Here is a 24745-nt window from a genome sequence, read left to right on the forward strand (position 1 = left end):
TCTTCCGCTCTCGGGGTTTTGCTCGCTTCCACTCCGCATTTTTTTCGGAATGCGTCGCTGTCCTCGCTTCACTGCCGCTTTCGGTTGGGCACTGAAACACCTGCCTGCCTTGTATGAGCAAAAATCACGCTATATAGCGCCATTCTGTAACAACGTCGCACCGAGCCGCAATCTTCTCCAGCGTCTTGCGAGACTCGTTATATGCGTACCCAGTGACCACTGCGTTTCTCTTTCCGAGCATTTGTTTTTCGCAAGCTACCCCCCCTTCCCCCCCCCCCCCCCGCCTTCTAATGTCTGTCAGTTATTGCAACAACTCTTCAGAAACTTATACTATAAACATGCTCGTGCAGCGACCACTCCGAGCCTCCGTACTTGTTCGTCTAGGCTCTTCGTGAACTGAGTTTGAGACAACTGGGTAATATCTTGCAGAACACTCCCCTTGGCAATACCTCTCTTGACCACTTTGAAGCAGAGTGAGTCGCGAAACAGCGGGACCTTCTTTCTCTTTGTCTTGTGCGTGTAGCAAGTGTGGCCCTTTCCAACTGCGTACATTGCTGGCGCAAAGCAATCCACAGACAACAGAAGATAGACGCACAAGTGAAGCGCAGTAGAAAATACATCTGATGCAGCTAGGTACCTAGTTAAAAAAAATCCTGGGCCATCCACACTAACGTGGCACCTGGGGAGGGGTGAAGCATGCAGTGTCTAAGTGTATTCTTGGCGCCTTGGTGGTTTTGCCAACGGATATGAAACCGTTAGGCGGTAGAGGTATACAGCTTCGCTGTAAAAGCGTTCAAGCGCGAGGCGTAAACGAGCGTGCGGTATTTTTTTATTACGCGTTGCGGTCTAGCGTGAGGCGTAAACGATTTTCCTGGTGTTTTAGTACCTTGACTATATGAGATGACGATTACGACTATGACAAGAGACGCCAACAGCCCGAGCACCTAAGGAGCTTCGCCCCTAATAACTAACCCTCTAACAAGCTCTGGTTCCTCTGGTTCACTCCATACAGGTAAATTCAGACTCTTCTGGGAACTGCTCAATTGCATCAGAATACCCTCCGCTTCATTTTCAGGGACGCCAAAGAAAGTGGGCGCGGGAGTCGTCCACATAGCGGAACGTCCTTAGTTACCGTTACCGGACCAGTTAACTGTCGAGCACCCGATCTCTTCCAGCCAAGATAATGTAACTTGATTCGGGCGTAACGCCGGAGCTTGTGCATGTCATGCCGCTGCACGAGCACACAATCCGTACGGGCGTGCATACCATAGAATGGACTCGCCGCGGTGGCTCTGTGGCTTCGGCGTTGCGCTTTGGGGCCAAAGGAATCGGGTGCGATCCAGACCGCGCGGCCGCTTTCTTTTCCTTTTGTTAATGGAGGCAAAACAAAACGAAAATGACCGTGCGTCAAGGTTTGGATGCACCTTAAGGGTCCCTCGGTGGGGGAAATTATTCCTGAGGCCTCCACTACAGCGCGTAGAACTCTAAAAAAAGAAACAGGGTATTGTGGTCCGTGGAACAGCCACCCCTGAATTGCACAAGCAAAGAAAATGCATGAACAGTGCGTAAGGCAGTGCTTCAAAAGTCCTCGCATTTGCAAATTTGTATGCCTTATACGTGTTGTTCGGATTTTTTTGTACTTTGGCACGTATCATGCTAGGCTTATGAACCATTTTAATTATAGAAAAAGGTGACTGACAAGCTGACGACCATAGTCACCGCATGGCCCCAGTGAATAAACTACGATTTCTGGAAAAGTACGAATCGCTGTTACATTTTTGACGACGCACGAGTAAGTCAATACGGGCATTGCAGGCAGGGAACCAAAACGAACGACCGAAGGGCACCGATGCTCACGGAGAAGACTTGGGGCGTGATGCCAGACAATGATACGACCCAAATCCCGAGCCGTGAGGAGCCCTGGGCTGCGAGGGAGGCTGGCGTGGCCCCGTCCATTAGGCTAGGCCAGCGCTCTCCATGATCTGGCCCGGGATTAGGACACTTAGCGATAACTAATGCACAGTCACCCCGGGGGCAGACTACGAGGCCAACGCGGGTAAGGAGGCCGGGGGGCGGGCAGAGGCGGGGAGCGTGGCTGACGCGGACAAGGCCCGGGCCAGCGCGGGCATTAAGACAAACAGGGGACCCGGGTTTTTGTGTGCCTGCAGCAGCAGCAGCAGCAGCAGCAGCAAGACGCAGGTTTCGGTTGCTCGCGCGGGACGCGCGCCCGTGGCGCCTCCGAGGCAGCTGCGGCAGTTAGCCGCGATGCGGCCCGAGCATCGATCGCGCAGGCTGGAAGCCCGAGCTCCGATGCGCGAGCGCCGTGGTCCGCACAGCAGCAGCGGAGAAGACAACGCGAAGAGCAGCCGGCGCGCCGGAATATTTCACCGCCCGGCCGTCGCGGGTGAAGTGTCGCGCCGAGCCACCGCCGAGGAGACGACCGCTCGTCCGCTTGTGTTTTGCTCCCGTGCGCGCGTCACAATTGCCCCTCGCCTCCGCCGACCCTGGCCGCGACGCCTTGGCGGCGAAGAACGCGCTGCCGGGACCGGGCCCATCAGCGTGCACGCATCATCTCGTAACTGCGGCCGGTTGTCTCTCGTCCGGTACTTGGGAACCCCCGAGAAGCTACAGATTGTCAAGTCATTTTTTTTCCCTTTTCGGTGGCGCTTTCAAAAGCAAGTTCGTACGAACGTGCCCGCGCAGACGCGGCTGTGCACTGCTCTATGAGTGAATCGTGGATGCCTCCCGCGGAAGTTCCGTGATTGTTGGCTCGTTGTTACAATGTTCGCGTGCCGGTGTCCCGCGCTAGTTGTCAGCGGTGTTGCGGCGCTGCCGGCATCTCCACGGGGGAAGATGCGGGCCGCGCTGTGTTCTTTGCTCGGGCTTTTGTTCCTTGCCTCGGCGGTGTCAGCGGACGTGTCTCTAATGCACCGCCGCACGCGAGGCCTCATCCAAGCGCCCGCCACGAAAGAACAGCCCTTCGGTGAGTGCCCGTTTTTTTTTTTTTCTTTTGTCGAATGCACCGACCCCGATTACTGTCGACAGCTAAAAGGCATCGGGCCCCCATTACGAGCCGAATTGCCAGACGACGCATGACGAGGATAATATTTCCTGGCTCTATGAGAGGCTCGGGAACAGGTCTCTTCTGAAGCCGTTCAGCTGTTATAAAGGATGTATCAACGGCTAATGTTTTCCCCATTGCGGAGATGTTGCGTTGAAACGCGTGTTTCCGCAATGACCATTTACGACGCCGCCGAACAACTTTGTTACTTGCTGAACTGCAAAGTAAGAATGCGACTGTGGCCAGTCGGAGAGGCGATCAGCGAGATAGCTTTTCGGTCTCACCATCTCCCCTCTTCCGGAAATAAAAAAAAAGAACAAAAAAAAAAACCCTCTCGGGTAGGCTTGGTGGAAATTTTAAGCTAAATAAGTACCGCATTTTGTCGAATGGCAATCCAATGCAGAATGCACATTAATGCGGCACTTATACATTGATGGAATAAAATAAAATGAAAAATTATAATTTAGCTACACGTTTTTTTTTTTTACCTTAGCGGAGCAAGGCGCGGTCGTCCTCTAACCTGGCGCTATAAAATATTGGCATCGCTGTTTAATCTAGTTGATAGTTCGCCCCAACATACCAGGCATCCAAAGTGCAAGTAAAACTGCATGTAAAATTTTTGCCTAATCTTTTCTGTACCCCAAGAAAACTCAGTACTATCGCGCTCAGTATGACCTACAACGCTCATTAGTATTCACCTCTTTATACAACCTTTGTCTCGAACCCGGGGTTAAAAATCAGGTACGCGTTAGGAGCACAACGTCCTAATGAATCAAGCCTTATATTAACGTATATGTCCATAGTCATTGTTTTCACGATATAATCGCCTGAATACTAATGAGCGATGTAAGTCATAGAGAGAGCAATAGTACATGTAATTAGGCGGAATGCATTGCGTGTTTTTTTTTTCCTTGAGCTATAATGCAACCTACCATTTCACAAATTGTTCTTTGCACTTTTCCAGGTCACTCAGGTAGGCGGCCTGAGTGAGACATTTACCGATTAGTCTAACTACAAAAGAATTCCGTTTTTTAAAATTTGTCTGCTTGTTTGAAGAATCAAAGCGCTACGACATATTTTCTCCCCTCCACTATTTGTTTTCCCGTATTCTGCTAATTTATATGCTCCTTCCGAAGCCAAAAATAGTAATAATACCAAAAACATCACGCAGCGCAATTTCGTACGCATGAACACAGAATTCTTGTATTCACGTATTTTTATGAGACGCCCTTTTGCGAGGGCAATGCACATTTTTCGAACGTCTGCTGTCTGTGGTATAAAGTATATATTTCGTTAACTTCGAGGTCCGCGAAAATTCACCATCATATACCTAATTTAACTTAGGGTTGCAAACAATTCCACCGCACATACATTCCTGCATAAAAGTGTTAATTGTTTTACCAACCTTAACCATCAAATGGGTAAAACTTTCCCATAATAACTTTTATTTAATGCCGATTTTATTGCTTAATTGCTTGAGCTTGCAAAGTTATTAGTAGACGTGCATGTGGCTAATAGTTTTCATGTCGGGATGTTGGTCATGTTTCATTTCGTAACAACATAACTGCGGTTTTTAGCTGTTATTAGCTAAGGTGTCTTTAGATAATTTCCACTGAGGTTGCTAGTTCTATATGTATAGTCCGAGTACTGTCGCATACACACGTCAGCAACACTAGTCGGTGCGTGTAGAGTCATCTAGTCTAATTACTATGCAGCTAGCGTCTGGGTTCATCTCTTCGGAGTCGTAAATCAAAAACTGCTTCCCTACACGACGTCTCAACGTTCCGCTAGGCTGCCTGATTGGTGAATGTCTTGGAACAACACAAATGAAGAACATTGAAAAGATAAGAAGGTGACGTTGACTTTCAACCAAATGCTTCATTTCTGCAATCAACTCATTACTTTATCAGTTGATTGCATGACTTTAGGCATGCCAAACAATATGCTTATAAGAATATTAAACATACGAGCCTCAATTGATCTTCCTACTGTGCAGTTAAAGGGGTTGGTTACAAGCGGGAAGCATAGGAGTAGAAGGTTCGCCTCGCTGAATCAGTGGCTAAGGCGTCGAGCTGCTGAGCCCAAGGTCGCATGTTCGATGCCTGTCGTGGTGGCCGCTTCTCAGGTGGAGGCGATAAGCGAAAACGACCGTATGTGGATATTTGGGGGCACGTCAAAACTCCTCAGGCAGTCACAATTAATCCGGAACCCCCCACTACGATTCGCCTTGTAGCCCTAGTACAGCTTCCTCGCGTTAAACCCAAACTTAAATTTTGAACATGGGGAGCTGTTCTTGTAAAGGGTGCTTCACAGCAACGTCGGGCATACTGCGGTGAAGCTTAATGGCGGTAGCACAGAATGATTGACAAAAAGTCGCACCAGACCCTTACAGAAAAACCGCGAATTTCTGTACCGAGAAAAATAGGCACACCAAATTTTAAAGCGAAGCTTTCTTTGTCTTATAGATGGTGTCCGTTCATACCAAAACTAACTGCAGGAAAGCCAACTTTCTCTGACGAGGACGATTATGGTGGGTAAAGTAATATATGGTTGCAACGCCAAGCCTTCTCTAGACGAAAGCGAACGTCCTCAAACTTCAAAGTCAAAGTCAAAGTCCAGAATCCAAATCGTTGCTGAATCATATTCCAAACCGTTAGTGCCCAAACTCACTGCAGAAAAGGCAACTTACACAATAGGTTTCCATAAAGGCACACCAAGCGCCTCAAAGCAAAAAAAAAAATGCTTCCTGTTGTCGAAATCGAACCTGTATCCCACCGGTTATGAAGCTGACGTCTACCCGATTGCGCCATTTTGACGTGGTCGAGGGAGTTTGAATTCTAGACTTTGTCTCAAGTTACATAGAAAAAATCTTGACTTTTTAACCATCTTTGTCTTAAGAAAGGGGCTTTGATTTTTTTTAGGCTACAGCATACTTTTTGTACTGTGAATGCAGTTGTATATAGTTTACTGTAGAAAAGTTGTCTCAGGCAGTTAAATGTCTTCATATTTTACTGCTCTCACCGCACTTCTAGATGAAAAGCTCACGAACAGTCTCAAAATGTTCGGCTGAACATTTTCAATTGACTTGTTTGTGACATGCCTTCATAATAATTGTTTCAAACTATTGTAGGATGCCCCCTACTGTTTTTACGTCTGGACCTTTCGCTATAAACCTATTATGCATAAGTATGTAAGGGAGTGGACAGACGAATTTTTTTTCTGCGTGAGTTCATGACAGGTGGGACCTTTTTTTTTAATGATCCAGATCCTCAAACCGAAACTAAGTGAGATAAAACTGCAGTGATAAGAAAAACTCGCCACCTTTCCCATTAAAAATAAGTGGCAAGAAAATAAGAGAGACAACGCCTTTCAAACGCATACGAAGATCGTAGTTTGTATCCAAAATGAGCCAGATCCTGCTGTTTCACGGATAAAAATGAGCAAAATCTATTTGCCCACTGGGAGTTTGCCTTTGGCTTTACTGTTCGAAGCGTTGCATGGGTGTTTTCTGGCTTTTTTTTTTTTTTTGCTTTTCGGAGTTGGCTTATACTGAGCTCAGACAGCAATTAGGATCCTGAACGGCAAAAGATCCCTCGCTAGGCGTTCACGACAAAATAAACGGAAGAGGAAGTGAACGAAATGAAACAGAGATGTGAAACCATCATTTCATCTCGTCTTTCCCGTCCCTCCGGAGTGACTCCAGAAATATTTATTTTTTACTCCCATTTTTACCGGTTTAGTACTTAACTAAATAGCGCCGCTTAAAAACCCTTGAAAATCCCCCTCCCTCACCCCTCTGATAGTACGGACCACTTTATTAAGAGACAACAAAACAACGCAAAGGATGGGACAAGGAAGGACAACGGTCCCCTCCATTAAGCTGTCTTGCTGTCTGTGAATATGTACCAGCCAGCCGAAATTTTTACCTTGTTGAAGCACTTTACTAAGGTGTAAAAGATCTGAGCAGCCTTTTCGTGGAGCGTTTTGGAAATTTATGGCAAGGCAATAAAGAGCTTCGTTACTTCGTGAGGGCCTTCAGGCGAGCCGAAAAAAGTTATCCGACGGAAGAATTCGAAAAGAGCTGGGAATGGCGCCAAGAGGACTCACCTTCTCTTCATATACAGTTCTATTGTTCTTGAAGCCCTGTTGCATATGTTTAATCCCTCTTCGCCCATACGGGTCTAGAAAAGCGAAAGGCCCATTACTCGAGGAGGGACGAAATGCGAAAATTCGGAGGCAAAGGATGGGCTCGAGGGGCGCGGGATAGGTGCGATTGGAGGTCGGTGAGAGAGGCTTTCGTACGACAGTGGACTTAGTGGGCTGCTGCTGCTGCTGATGATGATGGTGCAACATCCGAGTCTCCGACCAAGGGAGAGAGGCCGCCAGCTCTTCTGTTTATCCAGCCTCGCACCACTAGTTCAAGCTGCACCAATTTGTTATCATACTATTTTAGGTCAGATGATTAATTGCAGAAAGAAAAGGATGACTTCGTAACTGTTTTTTTATTTGCGCCGCCAGAAAAGTATAAAATGGAAGAAATGGCTTTATAGCCGACGCTCAGTACGCAAATTTTTTTGACGTATCAGTACGCCGCAGAGCATATACCCGGCTCAATAGTATAAGGAATGACTTGCAACAACTTAGTACCAGTACATTGCACTGGCGTTGCCAGTTTAATGCCAGAGTAACCAAAAACAAATCAACGACATGATTGCGCTTTCCAGATGATAAACAATATAAAAAATAAAGCGGAAAAAAATAGGGGGAGGGAAGGTGTCGGAAGATATAGAAGCCTGTTGTGGCCATTCTGGTTTTTTGTTTTTGTTTTAGTTTTTTTTTTTAACAGCGGAGCTAATTCATGGCTGGCCCTGACGACAGTCTACTGGTATCGTGGGACGCTCTCTCTGGTGCAGGTTTCTTCGCCGCAAAAAAAAAACAGGTTTCCAGTATCGAAAAAATGCATAAAAATAAAAAAAGGTCCTGGGGCCTCCATATAATATGATAGGGCAGTTTGTGCTGCCCTTGAAAAAAGTTCTTCTCTGCAATGCGGTTGTGTTTAGAGACGAAGTTCATCGTAAAGGGATCGGCGAAGCTGCCTTTCCCACACTGCCCGTTACGCAGTCAAGCGTGGCCATCTGCGGAGGTAGTGCGATTACAGAAAATGGCTCTAACGCTTGTGCTATTGAAATCAGCCCAAAACATATTTTATGGAAATTAGCCGGTGAAACGACCCTATCATTACACCGAGTTTAACTTAGTTTTTATAATTACTTAGTTCCCAGTGTAGCTGTAAATGTTACAGAAATTCTGTCTGGTGTCAATGCACGCTCGTCTATAGAGGAAGTATGCTTTCAGAAAACGGCGGTAACTGCTGTTGTATGGGAACTATCCTGAAACAAATTGTCTGGCAATTTGCCGGTAAGACGACTCTAACATAACCAACCACAGCTTCGCTTGTCATCCTTTTTCACATACTCCAAGGGCACTCAATGTTTTATTAAAATGCGGTTTTATGAAGTGGACTTCAATTACAGGTTTCCATACGGTCCGCCTAGATGTAGGCGCTTGGAAGCTGAGCTCCTGCCTCCCTTTTTCTGATTGAGTGATTTCGGATGCGACAGAGTCTGCTCCAGTGTTCCCTATCACTCTACTGCTTGTATTCCAACTCCGGCGTTGGCTGCAGCTTCATTGGGGTGCTGGAAATTTTTATCTCGCCTCAGAATGTTCGCCCAACCTTTCAGCCTTCGTCTGGCAACCTCAGAGACGGCTAAAAGACGTTTATTTTCTCTTTAAGTATAATTCCTTCCCACTTACCAGGAAAAATTTGCTTATTCGTACCTATGTCACTACTCGTCGCCATCGTCATCAAGAACTAACAAACATGACCTACTCGTAATCAAAGTCAGTAATGGATAGGTGAGTGCGATCACAATTTGTGTCCTCGTGAGAGATAGTAGGGCCATTTTACAGCTCAAGCTATTCACTTGTAGGCCCTGTAGGCATCCTTCGCACACCACACCAAAAAAAAAAAAAAAGGGGGGGGGGGGGGCGTTGGGTGCGTACCCGAGCCAGTAAGTGTCCGCGAACAGACCGCGCGCGCGAGAAAGGAGAGAGTGTGGTGCTCGCGCTCGGCGGTGCATTAGAGATGCAGAGAAGGAAAGACGCCGTGGTGTAGCAGCAGCGGAAAGGCAGTGGATGGGCACAGAGTGTGGCGTCGAACGCGACACATTCGCTCCCGCCGCCATGCACGTGGACACGGCCGGACGGCCAGGCAAAGCAGTTTCGTGCACTATTTTCGACTTCGCCTCGGTAAATCCTGTTTTGTTTTATAAATGTGTGCACTCCAATAAAACCAAAGCAGCCTCACTCAGTGTAAACTCGCAACATATCATAGTCGCGGGAAGTTTTCAGTTTAGCAATAGCTAAACGAAGAGCTTGTAGCCGACGCTGATCCGTATGAAGACAATGGGCCTTCTCGATTTACCCGTCCTGGATGGTCCACGGGCGCTCCGTGAACTGCGTTCCGACCGGAAGTTCCATAGGAATACATGGGAAATCGAGCGCCGGATATCGTCTCGGGCAGTCCATGGACGATCTGGGAGTGATAATTGAGGAGGCCCAGTGCGGGATAATGGTACAGTAGACTCGGCTAACATTTGCTTTCGTATGAACATCGGGAAACGATCGGACTAAGCAAGAAATGACAGTGTGGAGCGCTGAATAAATGCTCAATGTTTATTGCTATATAAGCACATGCGTAGAAATGAAAACAGACATCGCCAAAACAATATGATAACGAACACGAAATAAAATGGCAGACCTATTGAGACAAATATGTCAACTTTTTTAGAAAATTGGTATGGACGCCCGCTAACACAACCAGTCCCGTTTTTTTTTTTTTTTTAGAATCAGAAATGCTTAGCGGGTTTCTTGCGGTGTTTGCTCGCACTATCTATTTTCTATATCGCCTTGATTGTGCGTTGTGGCACAACATCCGCATTCTAACAGTGCCTCGCAGCATGGCATCCAAAAAGCCTTTGAGTAAACACGCATGCATACATAACATTGCCTGTCTACGCATGCATACATAAAATTTGTCTACGAGACCCTAGATAACAAATTCTTTTCCTTACACGAAGTGGTTTTTGAGAATACATTTACTGGCTCATTCAGTAGAAAAGCCACCCTACCAGAAACGTGGAGCGAAAATTCCTGTGCCTAAATTTCAATTACCTGTGACGTGTTCCATAGTGCGTGCCTCAAAAAAAAGGAGCGTGCGCTGGCAGGCAACCCGTGCGCATGCGCATAGCCATGGGAAAAGCGGAGAGGGAAACCGCGGCTGTGGGGGCTGTTCGGTACTATGTGCGTATCTGCTCTTTTTTTTCTCTGGCGCAGCAGCTATCAACGCGCCTGGCGATCGGCTAGGTGTAGAACAGCCTGCAGCATTCCTTTGGACATCGACGCTATCTCATTCCAAAGTCGTAACAAGTGCTTAGGTGTCCCTTTAATAGAGGTATCGCAAAATGTTGCGTGACTGGAGCACTGAAACGTTTACATGGCTACCATATTTAGAGCTGCTCCCTACACAAACTAAAGATTTGATGTAGGACCTTGTTCCTGCGTGTGCTTGGTCTACCAATGGGCACTTCCTGCTTTCCAATATTCAGCGTGCCGGCAAAAACAAAATGGCTGCCATTCCGTACTACTACGTTCTTTCGCGAATTGTGGAGAAGACCTCACCACTAGACATCCTCCGCTCTTAGCCAGCTGGTGGGCCTGTGTAGCACCCTGAACGCGGAAAAACGGAGAAAAAAAAACGTCTACGGCAGAAGGCACGAGTTCTGTGCAAAGCCCGTGTAGTTAATAATAGTTGTCCTTCCTGTGGTCGATCATACACCGACCACACGGGTAGATTCGTTACTGATGGCTACTTTACGGGGTTCCATCCGTTGAATGTGCGAATGATCCACCTGTAACCGAGGCGCTTTTCGGGTTGCAAGCGGTGCCGGAAAGATGTGAGATAAATGCCGCACAGAAATAACAAAAAATAAAGCTTTCAGTAATGTGCCCGGGCAGTAAATGTGCCACGCAAGAAAGCCTACGAGGACTCTGCGGGAGTGCGACGGAGGCGGCCACAATGCTTACACGCAACTGGAAAATTCCTCAGAGAAGTTTTCCTGTTTCCTTAGAGTCGCCGTAAAATGTATTTGTCATTTACCCTGTAGGTTTCGCCTGCTCCAATATTCGCTAGCAAATGTGCACGTGCCACCCACCACTGTGGTTGAATGGCTACGGTGCTGTTCAGCTGAACACGCGCGCACTGTTTCGATTTCAGGCCACGGATGGCCGGCGGCGCTATTTCGTTTGACGGGGGCGTAAAAGTGAAGACATTTGTGTCTAATAGGCTTTGAGAAACGTTAAAGTCTCGAGTGGTGCATATTATTCCACAACCCTTCGCTACGGTGAGCATCACAGTCCAAGCGCTGCTTCAGCGCGGAAAACCAAGGTTTGCTTTCAAAATACGTACTCGGACGCTTTACACATTTGACGCGGCATTCTATGAGTTTCGTTGCCCTAAAACTAAAGTGTGTCCTTTGGGTATTTGAAACGTGTTATACCTTCTCACCTCAAAATTGTTTACTCGGTAGAATGCGGCCTGCCATATCATAAAGAACTTTGCGATATGCCCGTCGGAAAGCAGTGGGTACGCCAAAATTTAAAATGAAATCCCACCCGCTTCATTTCAGCCGCCCAGATGATTCACCCTCCCTGATGAAAAAAAAAAAAAAGAATAGTATTTTTGTAAGTGTACCAAAGCACCGGGACGGAGATGACCAGAATTTATATTTCTGTGGTGGAAGGAAGAAGAACGAGTAGATTGGGGGAGGGGTAAGCGAGGGCTGGGCTAAGAAGTGCGGGTGGAGAAAAAAAGAGGCAACCGCAACAACAACCTGCCAATAAACTTTTACGTTGCCCCGGGCGCTGCTGGGGATCTGTTGCGATCAAATCTATCAAAGTGACGAAGCCCTCCTTGACACAGCAAATGCACAAAAGCGGAAACTGTCGCGGTCGCAATCGAAAAGAACTGTCATCGCCTCCAGCGTTTTTCTGTTTCCCTCTTCTTGTTTTCGCTGCAACAAAATATTTCCTTCGAGATGAAACCCTTCGCCGGGCGAAAGAAAAACTGCTGCCACAGCTTTTAACTTCGGGGTGGTGGGCAGGCGGTTTCTTTTGTAGCGATGACATTTTACTAGTAATTTTTCGCGTTTTTTTTTTTTTCGTCCGGAGGCGGTTTAACTTTATAGCTGCTGGCATGATCGATACACCGAGAACGTCCAATCTGTCTCAGAATGCCGTTTGTTTACTTTTTTTCGCCATCCAGCCATTTATCTTCACTGGCTGTCTCTTAAATTTTCTTAATAAAAGTTTAATCTAGGTAATGCGCGGCATCCTTAAGTTGCTTCATCATACAAAACATTGGACGAATGCGATGACAGCAGACAAGTGTTTTACGGCGTAGCTGCAACGAAATCTTAGTCGGGATGTTCCCTGGAACCACTCGAGCAGTCGACGTGAACCACAATACATTTTCTGGCACTTCTGACGTAAAGTTACGTTCTAAGAAAGCGCCCATGGGCATACATCCCACAACACACCTTTACGCTGTTAAATTTTGCAAGACGAGTCAATAAGGAGGCACAGCATAGGATGAAGCTTTAAATGAATATTCTGGCGCATACAACAGATTTAAGTGAGTAATCTCATTTCTTGTAGTCAGTAATTGATTATTCAATTGCGATTGCGCTGTGTGAAGCAAACCCACAGAGGACTTTTTCACGTCCACTGTTCAACGTTGTAGGGATGCGTGCACAAGTAGTTCAAGATTTAACAGCACAGCTGTTTAAGTTTTTGTTCCGCCGTGGAGCGTTAACAGAAAAAACTACAAAAAATACTGAGAGCACGTGAGCGGGTGCCTCATGAGGAGCGCCCGCCGTCGGCCACCTAGACTTTCGAGAACACTCTGCCCAGCGTTCGTGGCTTGACCTCTCTTGTGCTCTTCTCCTCGCCAGTTCGCGTGCCTCCGTGCCTGAATTGGAAAGCACAAGCGTCGAGTTTGCACTGCAGACGCTGTGTTCATGAAGCCGGTTGCCGCGGGTTTTGGCGCGTGCTTCCGCGGTCCAGTTCGGGAGAGATTGTGAAAGCCTGCGGACAAACCGATGCGGGCCTGCCAGTCATGGAGAACTTTCAGCGGCAAGTTCGGAAATCCACGTGATGTGCTGCAGCCAGGTCTCCTACGAATGAAGAGGGTCCGCCACCTCTGCTGTGTCTACAGCCTTGTTTGTACCACTAGTGCAAGCTGCGCCAATTTTTAAAATAGTTTTCGTTAATTCGAACTTTTTTTTTTCGTACAAATATTCGTGTCCCTTCGAGTTCGAATTAATGAGGTTCGGCTGTATCATAATTGGGCAGAAGTGTTAGATAGCCTTATTAGTATTAAAACCCCAGAACCTTCCCGCTACCGAGAGCCCAATTAGATCTCTACCCATGCCGGAGTCCACTCTGAAAGCCCCGCTATGCGGGTGTCGACTCTATTGAATAGAATTCCGGGGCAATCAAGCGCTTCATTATCCTACAATAACACCGGTGTTGTGCTGAAGTTCCGCCGGCATTGAATTTGTTTGACGGAGGCCTCTTTGTTCAGCGGACCGACGTTAGACAGCAAAGCTGTGGTTCGCGAAACTTTCACCCGCCTATTGCACGAAGCTTTGGAGAAATTGAGGGTCTTCGGGCAGAACTAGACCCGTGTTCACTTCTGCGTCCTAATTCGCTGCTTACGTCCGCACGGAATCTGCGTGAGACACCGCTGTCACAGCGCATACTGATAACGATCGTGGTTACTGAAGGCGAAATCGAACTAGTTTCGAGACTCTGAATGATAACTGAGAGTCCGGCGCCTAAGAATTTTAAACAGAGTACCAAACTTTAGGGTAAGAACAGGCCAGCCATTCTCTCGACACAAGAAAGTTTTTCTCTGCATTTTATACAAACCAGAGTCATTCTCGCCAGAACGACCACTCCTCAGTTTAATGACTGTGAAGCTGATGAGGTGCATATTGATTGATTGATTGATTGATTGATTGATTGATTGATTGATTGATTGATTGATTGATTGATTGATTGATTGATTGATTGTAGGGCTGTAGGGTTTTACACGTAGACGCAACGAAGGCGATGAGGCGCGCCGTAGTGAAGGGCCGCGGACTAACTTTGACCACCCTGGGGATCTCGAAATCTCGTACACACGGGTGTTTTTGCTTTTCGCCTCCACCATAAAAGCGGCCGCCGGGGCCTGGAATAGAACCCGCGACCTTGTGCTCAGCTGCGCAACGCCTTCGTCAGAGGTGCATATTTCCGGAGGACCCTTTCTCTTGACATTCGGGGGCCTGACGCTGAACTACTTCGTGTTGCTGTCTTGTGCACTAATAAAGCTTTACCCGCAACGAATGCTTGCAAGATGTGGACCTTTAGGATAGGAGGCACTACGCGAAATTTTCTGCCACGACCATTCTTTTAGGGGCGAAGCTCCTAAAGCCATGGGTCTGTCCATCCCTTGTGTCTCGTGGTACGTGACCGCCGCATGCTTTCGGAGATGTCGCAAAGTGGGCCGCGTTGCACGCGCAAGAACCGGCTGCAACCGGCAGCGCGAACTCGGCACCGGGAGCGCGAGCTTGTCTGGGTTCGCCAACGGAGGCGCGAGCGCACGTGCACTGCGAGGGGGAGATAACGCAAGAGATCACGCCACGAACGCAGGCAGTCGTTCTCGGAGATCGAACGAGACGCAAGGACCTTTGCTCGTTTCCTCTCGTCTTGTTCGGGCACAAGTTCGCCCTAAATAAAAGTTCTTTCTTTACCGTTGTGTCCCATCCTACGTGACAAATTGTGGTGGAGGTAAGACTAAGTCGAAAAGTAGGGGTAGCCTCAGGAGCAAATAAAACGGTGGTGATCGCTAACCCCACGAAAGAGCAGATAGAAAAATTGGCTCAGCTTGCACTAGTGGTGCAAGGCCGAAGAAACAGCAGAGCTGGCGGCCTCTCTCCCTTTGTCGGAGGCCCCTCTGTTGTACCTAACATGAATTTCTCAACTTCAAGTTCGCTGTAACTGGCAGACACAGATTTTTTATCCGCAGAATTTCACATCTCTCCCAAAGTGGACCGCGTTAGCACGCGCTACAACCCGCGGCCACCGGCTCCGCAAACTCGGCGTCTCTAGCGCGAACGAACGTGAACTGACGAGGAAAACCCCACGCGAGAGATCACGCCAGGAACGCTGGGCAGAGTGTTCTCCAAAGTCCAGCTGGCTAACGCCTGGCGCTCCTCACGAAAGGCCAAGCGCACTTGCGCTCGGTATTTTATATTCGCATTTTTTTCTTGTAGCGCTCGACTGCGGAACTAAAAGCTTAAACAGCCCTGCTGTTAAAAATCGTCAGAGCAAATAAACAGCGAAATATAACTTTATTTTCCCGGAAGCAGGGAGCCTAGGGGCCCCATCTGCCGTGTCTAGTTAGCCAAAAAATTTGGTGGTCCTGTGAGCTTCTTCGGGCACTGCATGGGAGCTGCACGTGTCGTAGGTCCCAGTTCGGCGCTACGCTTCCATTCCTGGTGTATGAAAACTTTTATTAGTTGCTCACACAGTTGCTCACAATTACTTGCCATTATTGAAAGCTGTTTAATAGTACTTCGTAGCGCTGACAGCGCTTGCTATGGGCTACGACGTGGCAACCGAGCGTGCAAGCGCGCGTGTCCAGTTGGTGTTACTGCGGGGTCAGTAAGCTACTTTCTGTAACAGAGTGGTGAGCTGGGCAAGTTGGTATGGGGTCATTCTGGACAACGGCGCGAAAATATACGTGGATGAAGGGACTAAAGGACGGAGGGACGTAGACGTGGACAAAAAAGACGTCTTTTTTCGCACTGTTGTCCAGAATGAAGCTACTTTATTGTGCCGCGTGTTACAAAGCCACGTGTGGAGCACGCGCGGAAGCCATGACTCGGAGAAAGTGTTTGCACACGTGCAGGGAACGCGGCACGCTAGCGGATGACTTATAACCCGGCATCGGTCGTACCGGTGACGTCGCGCACAACTGGCGCCACGGTTTAAACTCGAAGCCACTGCTTGAGGCTTTACTTACCGGCCTTGTTATATCCACCGCACCAAGCGCAAAATGTTGCATTTTTCACAGATCTCCCCGTATGGAAAGGAGAAATGTGGGCTTCAAGTGGGGCACCAGGAGCGGCCGTTATTACCTCGGCCGCCCTATCCTCCCTCTTCCCTTTCAAACCGCTGAAAACGTGCCATCGCCGCCGCGAAGATGGACTCTTGTCTTAACCTCTCGTTATTATCCATTGTTATGCTCCATTTGTGGTTACCTGTATCCGTTTTTAGTTAGCACAGGGGACCGGGATAATTGGAGATTAATGGGAGAGGCCTTTGCCCTGCAGTGGGCGCAGATATAATGATGATGATGATGATGATGATGTATCCGTTTTAACACATTCATCAAGTTACACGCAAGAAATTATTTGGTTCTTTGAAACGTCGACTCTGTTTTATATACTATAACACAGAGTCGAGTATGGTGTGTTATATAAGAGAAAAACTGTGTATAACCATCTATCACCAGATCCGGACGAACCCTAGTGTGTTCCACAGTCTGTTCCACGCCAAAAGGACATGAACACAAGTTTAGGCAGGTAACAGACAAAAACAAAAACTCGAACAAACTATGGTCACCAGAAATTGAGTTACCAGATACCCGACTTGTCATAAAATAACCCTGCAATTCTAACAATAACACGAGAAGCTAAATCTGAACAAGCATTCAAAGAGAATTTAGATGTGTACTTCCTAGAAATACAGTGAAAAACTTGTAATGTAATTACGGCTTCTTTCTGAAAACTGAAAGTTATTTTTTTATTGTGTGTGTGAAATCATGTATTGTAATTATTGTTGCTTTCTGAAAACTGAGAGCAGATTTTTTTTTCTTTTCTATAATTGAGTGTTTTCTTCTGTTATTTTTATGGACTTATGTGACATATTTTTTTCCCGAATAGTCGTGTCAAAACGGGTGGGAGCATGGAGGAGGGGAACATGACTTTGTCAGGTATTCATTGCTTTTTTTTACCGTTCCCCTCGACAACTGTACTCGCTCATTCATCACCGTTCCTGTACATGTTGTCAAAATGAACAAACTTTCAAGCTATTACAAGCTTAACATGCAGCAAGAAAACTCAACCACGGAACGTCCAGGAGCAATTTTGGCGATCTTATGGTGTAGGAAACTTCCGGGTATGGAAACTTGGGCAAGCTTTTTTAAACAATGCGAATAATGTTCCGCCTGCAGGGGGCCATCTGTTGTCAATATTTCTCCCCCTCTTTTAACCACAGAGAAAAATCCCTGGTGCCGACACACGATTCCCGGACATCATGTTCGCCCTGGGATCGTTTTCCCCTGCGTGTACAGCCACAAAGATTAAGAAAAGCGTAGCTTTGCGCTGGCTTCCGCATTTTAGCCGCTCGGCTACAGGTACTTGAAATGATCGATCAGTTCTAGCAAGTGAACAACCCATAATTCACAACTAAGGTATTTACACGAACCCTTGAAATAGGCCGCCGCAACAAGTTTCCGTATCGGTAAATTTCGAGAAATTCTTATGAAATATATTTTTTAAGAAACAAAAGGAGACAACCGACATTGCTTTTGCTGCAATGATTATGAACCCACGGTGGACAGAACTGCTTATCTTGGCATTCGATCTCCGGTGGTTTGCTTTACCCATTACGATAAAATTGATCTCAGAAGCGTAATTGTTTGTAATGCCAGTCCCTGTAATTAATCGTAGATGTATAAAACTACCCGTATCAGTTTACAAAAAAAAAAGGACAAAGAAAACCTCTCACTTTGTGCGTGCATCGCTGCAATATAGCGAAATTTGCGCTATGCTTCATCGAGTTTTGAAGAAAATATGAAGCTCTCCATGCTGCGATACCTCGACGGCTTTCCCCGGAAAGAACACTAAAAGCAGCTGCGCCTGCCCCGGGCGCGACCGCTGCCGCTTGCAACACGAGCCCTATAGGCCGTAGTGACGTCGTCTAACGCCTTCGATCGCCTTACGAGAAGAAGAAAAATTGAAAATTTGCTCATGTTAATACCCAAAACCCAATTTCTTTCCCAACGACATTAAAAAAAAGAAGAAACCCGTTTTGAGATTTTTCACGGCGGAATAGTTTTATACCTCCTTTTTCCCCACCTCGAAGCTGGTTTTCTTATTTGCCGTACCTGTCGACCCGGACCAGGCTTATAATAAAGACACACTTTGAGTGGACACTCGTGTACTCTCAACGATATTATTCTTCCTCTTGCTGCTTGCAGGTGTCGTATCCATAAAATCTAAGCTCCTCAAACGGATAGCAGTGTTTGGTGAACTCGTCTTGCGCAGCGCTAGGGCAGGAGTACGACACGTGCCACCTTTGAGCAACGAAACTCTTTAGAATCCAATGTTCTTGCGGCTCGTTCGCGTAACCATCATTTCGCAAGACAGGTTGCTCAGGAAATGCGATCCCAGCTTCGTAAGAGAGAGTGGTTACTCAGCATGCATATTCGTTTTATTCATCTTGCTTCCTCCAACAACACCAGAAAAAAAAAAAAAACCTGTCTTTAAAACCACAACCTAGAAAAAAGCAAGGAAACCCTGTCGTATAAAATCAAAGTTGAGAGCAAACAGTTGCCTCCCACGGAGCAAGCGGTGCCCGGAATCTGTCTTCTTCTAACGTGGCGCAAAGCACCGCGGGTTTTCGGCCCACACCATTGATATATAGTGGCAGCTTCAGCCATAACTTGTGCTTCTTCCTTGGAGAATCGAAATCAACTGGGTGCTTTATGCAGCTCTGCAGAGATCGCTTCTTTTTTTTTAAATATCTGCTGCTTTCTTGGATCGGTAGTAGAAAACTGCATGCGCAGGCTGCGATCAGAGATTGCGCACGGCGAGGGCTTTTGTGTCCTCGTCGTAGTTGAGAAATGACGGGAGTGGGGTGAACTGGCCTTTCTTATTGAGTGCTTGGTCGCCGCACTGCGCACAAGTAATTGAACTAAGATTTCAAACTACCCGCTCCGCTTCGGAATTGATAAATCCCCTCCGCTCTGAGCGCGCCATTCGATTCTGCAACGCTGTGCCGTGCGGGGCCTCCTATTCAGGTTCGGCCTTTATATCCGGCGTTTGTTGGCTCGCGCGGCCGACAGCGTCCTTCTCGGGATTAAGTAAACTCGGGAATAAAACACGCAGAGGCGAACTTTTTTGCTGCTGCCGTTCTTATATCTTATTATTGACGCTTTAGCTGAGAGAACAAACATTCGAGTGTCGTGCGGCCAAGACAAACACAATCTTCGCTTAAGAAGGACCGGGAAGACAGTATAGGGGCTGCTTTTTCTGTCCCTAAGGCATTGTACTATTGGTATTCAGGGGCCGAGTGCGGGAAATCTCGAGGGGTTGGCAGCAACGTACGGTAAAGAACACCTTTATGAACTTTTTTTTATCTGCTTCGCGCACCGTCGTAACGTCTTTGAGATTAATGTATTGAAGCGGAAAGATCTTTCGAGCTGTAATATAGGACTAAACGCGATGCATGCGACATTTGGCAGCGATAACAGTACGCTTTTTATATCATGCTCGCGCTTCATCGGTAATGATGAAACACGTAATACTTTTTTTTTTGGACAGAAAGGCAAACCTGTGCTAGCATCCCCAGGGTGTCAAAATTAATCTGTAGCACTCCACTACGGCGCGGCTCATCGCCTGCTTTGCGTCGGCGCGTTAAACCTCTCAATCAATCAATCAATCAATCAATCAATCAATCAATCAATCAATCAATCAATCAATCAATCAATCAATCAATCAATCAATCAATCAATCAATCTGCTCTAGCTAGCTAGTTTGGAACGTGGAGGCAAAGATTTAAAAAGAGGGGTAAATTGTTGATGGACGTTATAAAATAAATAAAACCGGTGTGCGCACTAGCATGACGCTACCTCGTGACCTACAGATGGCGAAGGTGTCCACTAGTGTCACTAGATAAGATACAGAGTAAAGCCACTGTGGCACGCAAGTGAGCAACGGTGGCCATTTTGTCATTTTTTTTTTTTTGTGTTGCAAGATTGCCGCTTCTGCGGCTGCACCGCTAACTAGGACGAGGTCATTTGTAAACAACACTGCCGAAGAAGCAGCAAAACCTCATCTTCGGACACACTTCTGCAGCTGGAATGCTGCGAAACGCGTTATCTTTAATTCGCGCTCAGAACGACGCCAGTCGCGCGCAACCGCAGAGCAGGGAGGACAAGCCGAGGCTACCCCAGTTCACCGACACAATCCTCATAAACAACAAAATGGCGGCGCCCATTAACCGTCGCCGTGTAAACAAGCGTCACGTGATGCGAACTAACCAATGATCACGGCGGCGGCACGGAACAAAGAGTGCCGATACTCTTTAACCTTATCTAGTGACACTAGTGTCCACTATGGTCCTATCTGCGAAAATATTGTCTCCTAGAGGTGCGCACGGCGCGCCATGCTTGTCGCAGGAAATCTGAGATCAGATAAGAATAAGCTACAGCAGAAACCAAATAAAAGCGCTGTGCTGATGCATCCAAACTTTGTATTTTATTGTCACTTCATAAAAGATTTATCAACATTCTAATCCATTTGTACCAAAGCAAATTACGCTCTCATATCGCCAGCGTGCAGTGCATCCCAGCAACCGCGATGTTTACAGCAACGTGCCACAAGCGGAAAACATTAAAAAAACACCTGCTTTCCGGGGCACAGCGCACAGCGCGCACGCTTACAATCAAGAGGTCCACGCTTTGAAACCGGAAGCAAGCAAATCTAATTCGAAAGAAATAAATTACGTAAAAACCCGCGTATAATACGAGGTTTTTTTCCAAATTTTACTCTGTTAAATTTGTGCCTCGTATTATATGTGGATCCCAAAGTTTTCCCCCGAGAATTTGCACTTTCGGTTTCAGCGGAGGGAGCGCCATCTTGCTGTGGCGTTAGCTGGCTGCTGCTTCTCTCAGCCGGCGCCATTTTGATTGTTTTGACTACGCGAAGGATCTCGGCACGTTCACCGCAAGTCTATCAAGATGTCGGGTGCACTAAAACAATATTCGGCTGCAATTAAAAGAAAAGTTATTTTATGTGCCGAGACCATCAGAAATTGCGCTGCAGGACGGCAGTTCGGCGTTACCGAAGGCAGCATTCGTGGGTGGAGAAAGCAACTGGTGCTTGACTGGATAAAGTTTGTGTGGTGTCGGCGGCCTGGAGCACTGTTGGGGATTCCCGTCAGTGCTCGTGTTGGACGCCTTTCGCTGCCACCTGGCCGATTCCGTGAAGAAGTTGTTGCACGAACCCCGCACCGAACTCATTGTCATGCCAGGAGGAATGACATCCCAGCAGCTGCAACCGCTAGACATTTGCATCAACAAGCCTCTCAAAGACTGCATCGGGTCCTGCTACCAAGAGTGGATGAGGACAGGATACCCGTAAGTGACAGCTACCGAATGGCTGACGCGGGTTTCTCCAGCGGTGCTTTGTGGCTGGATCGCGGATGCGTGGGCCAGCATTCCAGAGGAGCTCGTCAGTCGCTCTTTTAAGAAATGCGGCATCTCGAACGCCCTTGATAGCACTGAGGACCACTTTCTGTGGGAAGACATTTCCGACAAGGCGACTTCAGCGGACAGCGGCAGCGACCCTGACGATGACTAAACGGACGTCGGGAGACGGTGCCAGCGAAAACTGACAAAGACTGAACGGTAACTGCAGTGCAAATAAATGTTTTATGTGCTCTTTACCTCGCATTATATGCGGATGAAAACTTTTTTTCTGATTTTGATGTCCCCGAATTACACCTCGTATTATACGCGGGTTCGTATTATACGCGGGTTTTTACGGTATCTAAGACTCCGGCGTCAACGTCGGAAGCCGTTAAACGGCCCCGTAGGAAGCGAGAGGGGCTCGTCCACGCCAGTATACCACAGACGGAGTAAAGGAGCACAAGAACGTAGCCAAACGAGTGAACTGACACACAGCGAAATTCACCATCCTCGTCAGCTCCTCATTACACGACGGCCGAAATGACCACCGGCGAAACGCGTCGGAGACAGATAGACGCCATTCGAAAGCATGAAGATGGATCTCGAAACAAAGGGTCCCAAGCGGCAAGATTACCAGGCCCTTCGATAGCGCGAGGAGAAAGCAACGGCCGTCGAGGTCCTTGGACAACTAAAGTGCTATGTTGGGCGAGTTGGTTACTACATTTCTCGTACTAGCGAACATTAAAACAGAGGCAAAATTAAAGCAGAGACGAAGCACACGCTAGTATAGCGTGTGTTTCGTGTTCTCTTTGGCTTTGTGCCTGTCTTAATGCCCGCTAGTACGAGGAATTCGCTAGTTAATCCTTGTACATATTTTATACTCAACCGCCCATGGATGAGCCGCTATGTACAAACCTGGTACTACAAAAGTGCTGGGTAATTAGGCCGATAACACCTCACGTTACGCAGTGTCTACAGTGCCATCCGACGGCGCTGTAAGCGCCCTGTTACAGAGACATCCTGCTGCGTTTTCTTGCGGAGGGCTGCGCTTTTCACTAAGTTGCTCGCTGTGACCTAACGTAACGTAACCTAATTTAAAAACACCGAAAACCAACCTATTCCGCCGAAATTAAAGTTCAAATTGAAACAAAAAAAAAACGTGAAAAGCCCACCCTTGGTGGTTTGCAACCGAGAGTATCCGTGAATTACAACAGTTTCTGTCAAACAACAGCTCAAGAAGCATATACGGAATAGCTGCCGGTTGTCGTATGATTGCAGATATAAAGAAATTGTCGAAACATTTCATTCCAATTTCGAGAGTATATTTTCAAGGCGAGCCACCCAAACCGACACAGGTCACACTGACGATCGCAACAACACTATATCAATATTACGTTAGAGAGAGAGAGAGAGAGAGAGAGAGAGAGAGAGAGAGAGAGAGAGAGAGAGAGAGAGAGAGAGAGAGAGAGAGAGAATTCTTTAATGAGAAAAAAGAGGTCAGCCCTGCATAATACGGGGCTTGCTGCTTCAGGTGGTTGGTGAACATGTGATGATGGTTAAATGCTAGCATGAATAATGCAAATAAGAAAAAGGAAAAACGACAAAAATTCCACCAGATGAACACACGCAAACGTATTAAAAAAACAACAGGGCCAATCACAGGCTGGAGTCGAGTCCAGAGTCTCTAAGTAAACGCACAAGAGCTTTAAAGCCCTGCAGGGCAGTGTCTTCGCTGTTCCAGGGGCATAAAAAGTCCTTCATGCTGAGAGTTCTCGCCCGTAGTAAACTTCGATTTTGGAGGCCGTTAAGAAGCTCCTTAGCGATTAATCTCTCCCTCCCTCCTCCCCCCCCCCCCTCCCCCCCCCCCCCCCCTAAAAAATGCACCGGTCCTGCTAACCATCTCTACCGTATTTCTTAAAAGATTGGCATAATTTCTGATCGGGTTTTCGGTAATTATATACTCCAGGTCTCCAGAGTCTGCTTGCCAATGCCTTGTCGTTCAAATGATCCCAGTTTTAAAAAAACGCTCTGTGACAAATTATTGTAATTACTGAGCCTGCTCCCCTGCTGCTCCCTACCTACTCAATTTGTAAATTCTTGAGCGCATCATATCCAAAGAACTAAAATATTTTCTCGATGAGATTAGTAATTACTAGCGTGCATCATGGCTTTCGCAGGGGCGACTCTATCACAGCTCGGTAGTTACTGTCCACGTGAATGGCTACAGTGCTTGACGATGGTGGCCACATTGACGCAGTACCAATCCAGTCCTCTAAAGCTTTCGGCAGAGTCCCACACTCAGAACTTAGACCTGTTGCACCCCACCAGTGAAATAGGTCATTTCATATTTATTTGGTCACAAGGTATACGTTGAAATTGACGTGCATGCTCTCGTTTTTTAGCTATTTTTGTGGGGCATCCTTCAGGATTCGGTGTTGCCACCCGTTTTTTTTTATATCGATATTATTGATCTTCCGCAAGTTGTTGTCCCCTTGTATGCCTTAGGTTAGTTGCACGCGACTCTATAATTTTTAATTCCATTGTGGCTAGCGCTGACCAGCAACTCCTAAATCATGATTTGCACCCATCACGGAAGGACGTGATAATTGGGATATGCTAATTTCGACAATATGGTGCACATCTGAATCACAAATAAAAATAATGGGTCTTACTTCACGTACAGCAACTGGTGGTCACCAGATTAAACGAATCGAGGAACGTAGGTACGAGTTATTAACGTTACGTACCGACCTAACTGGACAACGCTTCTAAGTAACTTTTGTTCTTCCGCAAGAAAGAAGGAAATAGGTCGATTTCCCCCTTCACTTAAGATTACTGCGCATACATTTATTACACCACCTACACTTGAATGTGGGAGCACTGTCTGCTACCTCTGCACTGTAATTAATGTAAAATTAATGCCTAATTATAATCGTATTAGGCTAGACTTCTTCAGTTATGCTTGCACTTGCACACCTTGGTGCACTAGGGAACCAAATAAGAAGTGCCCGTCTAAACTTACAAAAGCTATACTTCGAGAAACT

The 24745-nt window shown here is 47.0% G+C and overlaps 1 protein-coding gene across 3 annotated transcripts in view; it reads left to right on the forward strand.

Annotated features, from left to right (window-relative positions):
• Nucleotides 1-2204: 2204 nt before the first annotated feature.
• LOC144178378 (protein turtle-like) overlaps nt 2205-24745 on the forward strand; it is a 329175-nt gene continuing 306634 nt past the window's right edge. For 2 of the 3 annotated variants that reach the window (XM_077706169.1, XM_077706170.1), the window contains exon 1: nt 2206-2983. In XM_077706169.1, the coding sequence (XP_077562295.1) occupies nt 2782-2983 (202 nt within the window). In that variant the 5' untranslated portion in view covers nt 2206-2781. Of the gene's footprint in view, nt 2984-24745 lie in introns of all 3 variants that reach the window. The other variant, XM_077706171.1, reaches the window with a different exon arrangement.

The sequence above is a fragment of the Haemaphysalis longicornis genome, unplaced genomic scaffold (genome assembly GCF_048455015.1).
Source record: "Haemaphysalis longicornis isolate Haplotype H1 unplaced genomic scaffold, Haemaphysalis longicornis Haplotype H1 scaffold_4, whole genome shotgun sequence".
Taxonomy (NCBI): domain Eukaryota; kingdom Metazoa; phylum Arthropoda; class Arachnida; order Ixodida; family Ixodidae; genus Haemaphysalis; species Haemaphysalis longicornis.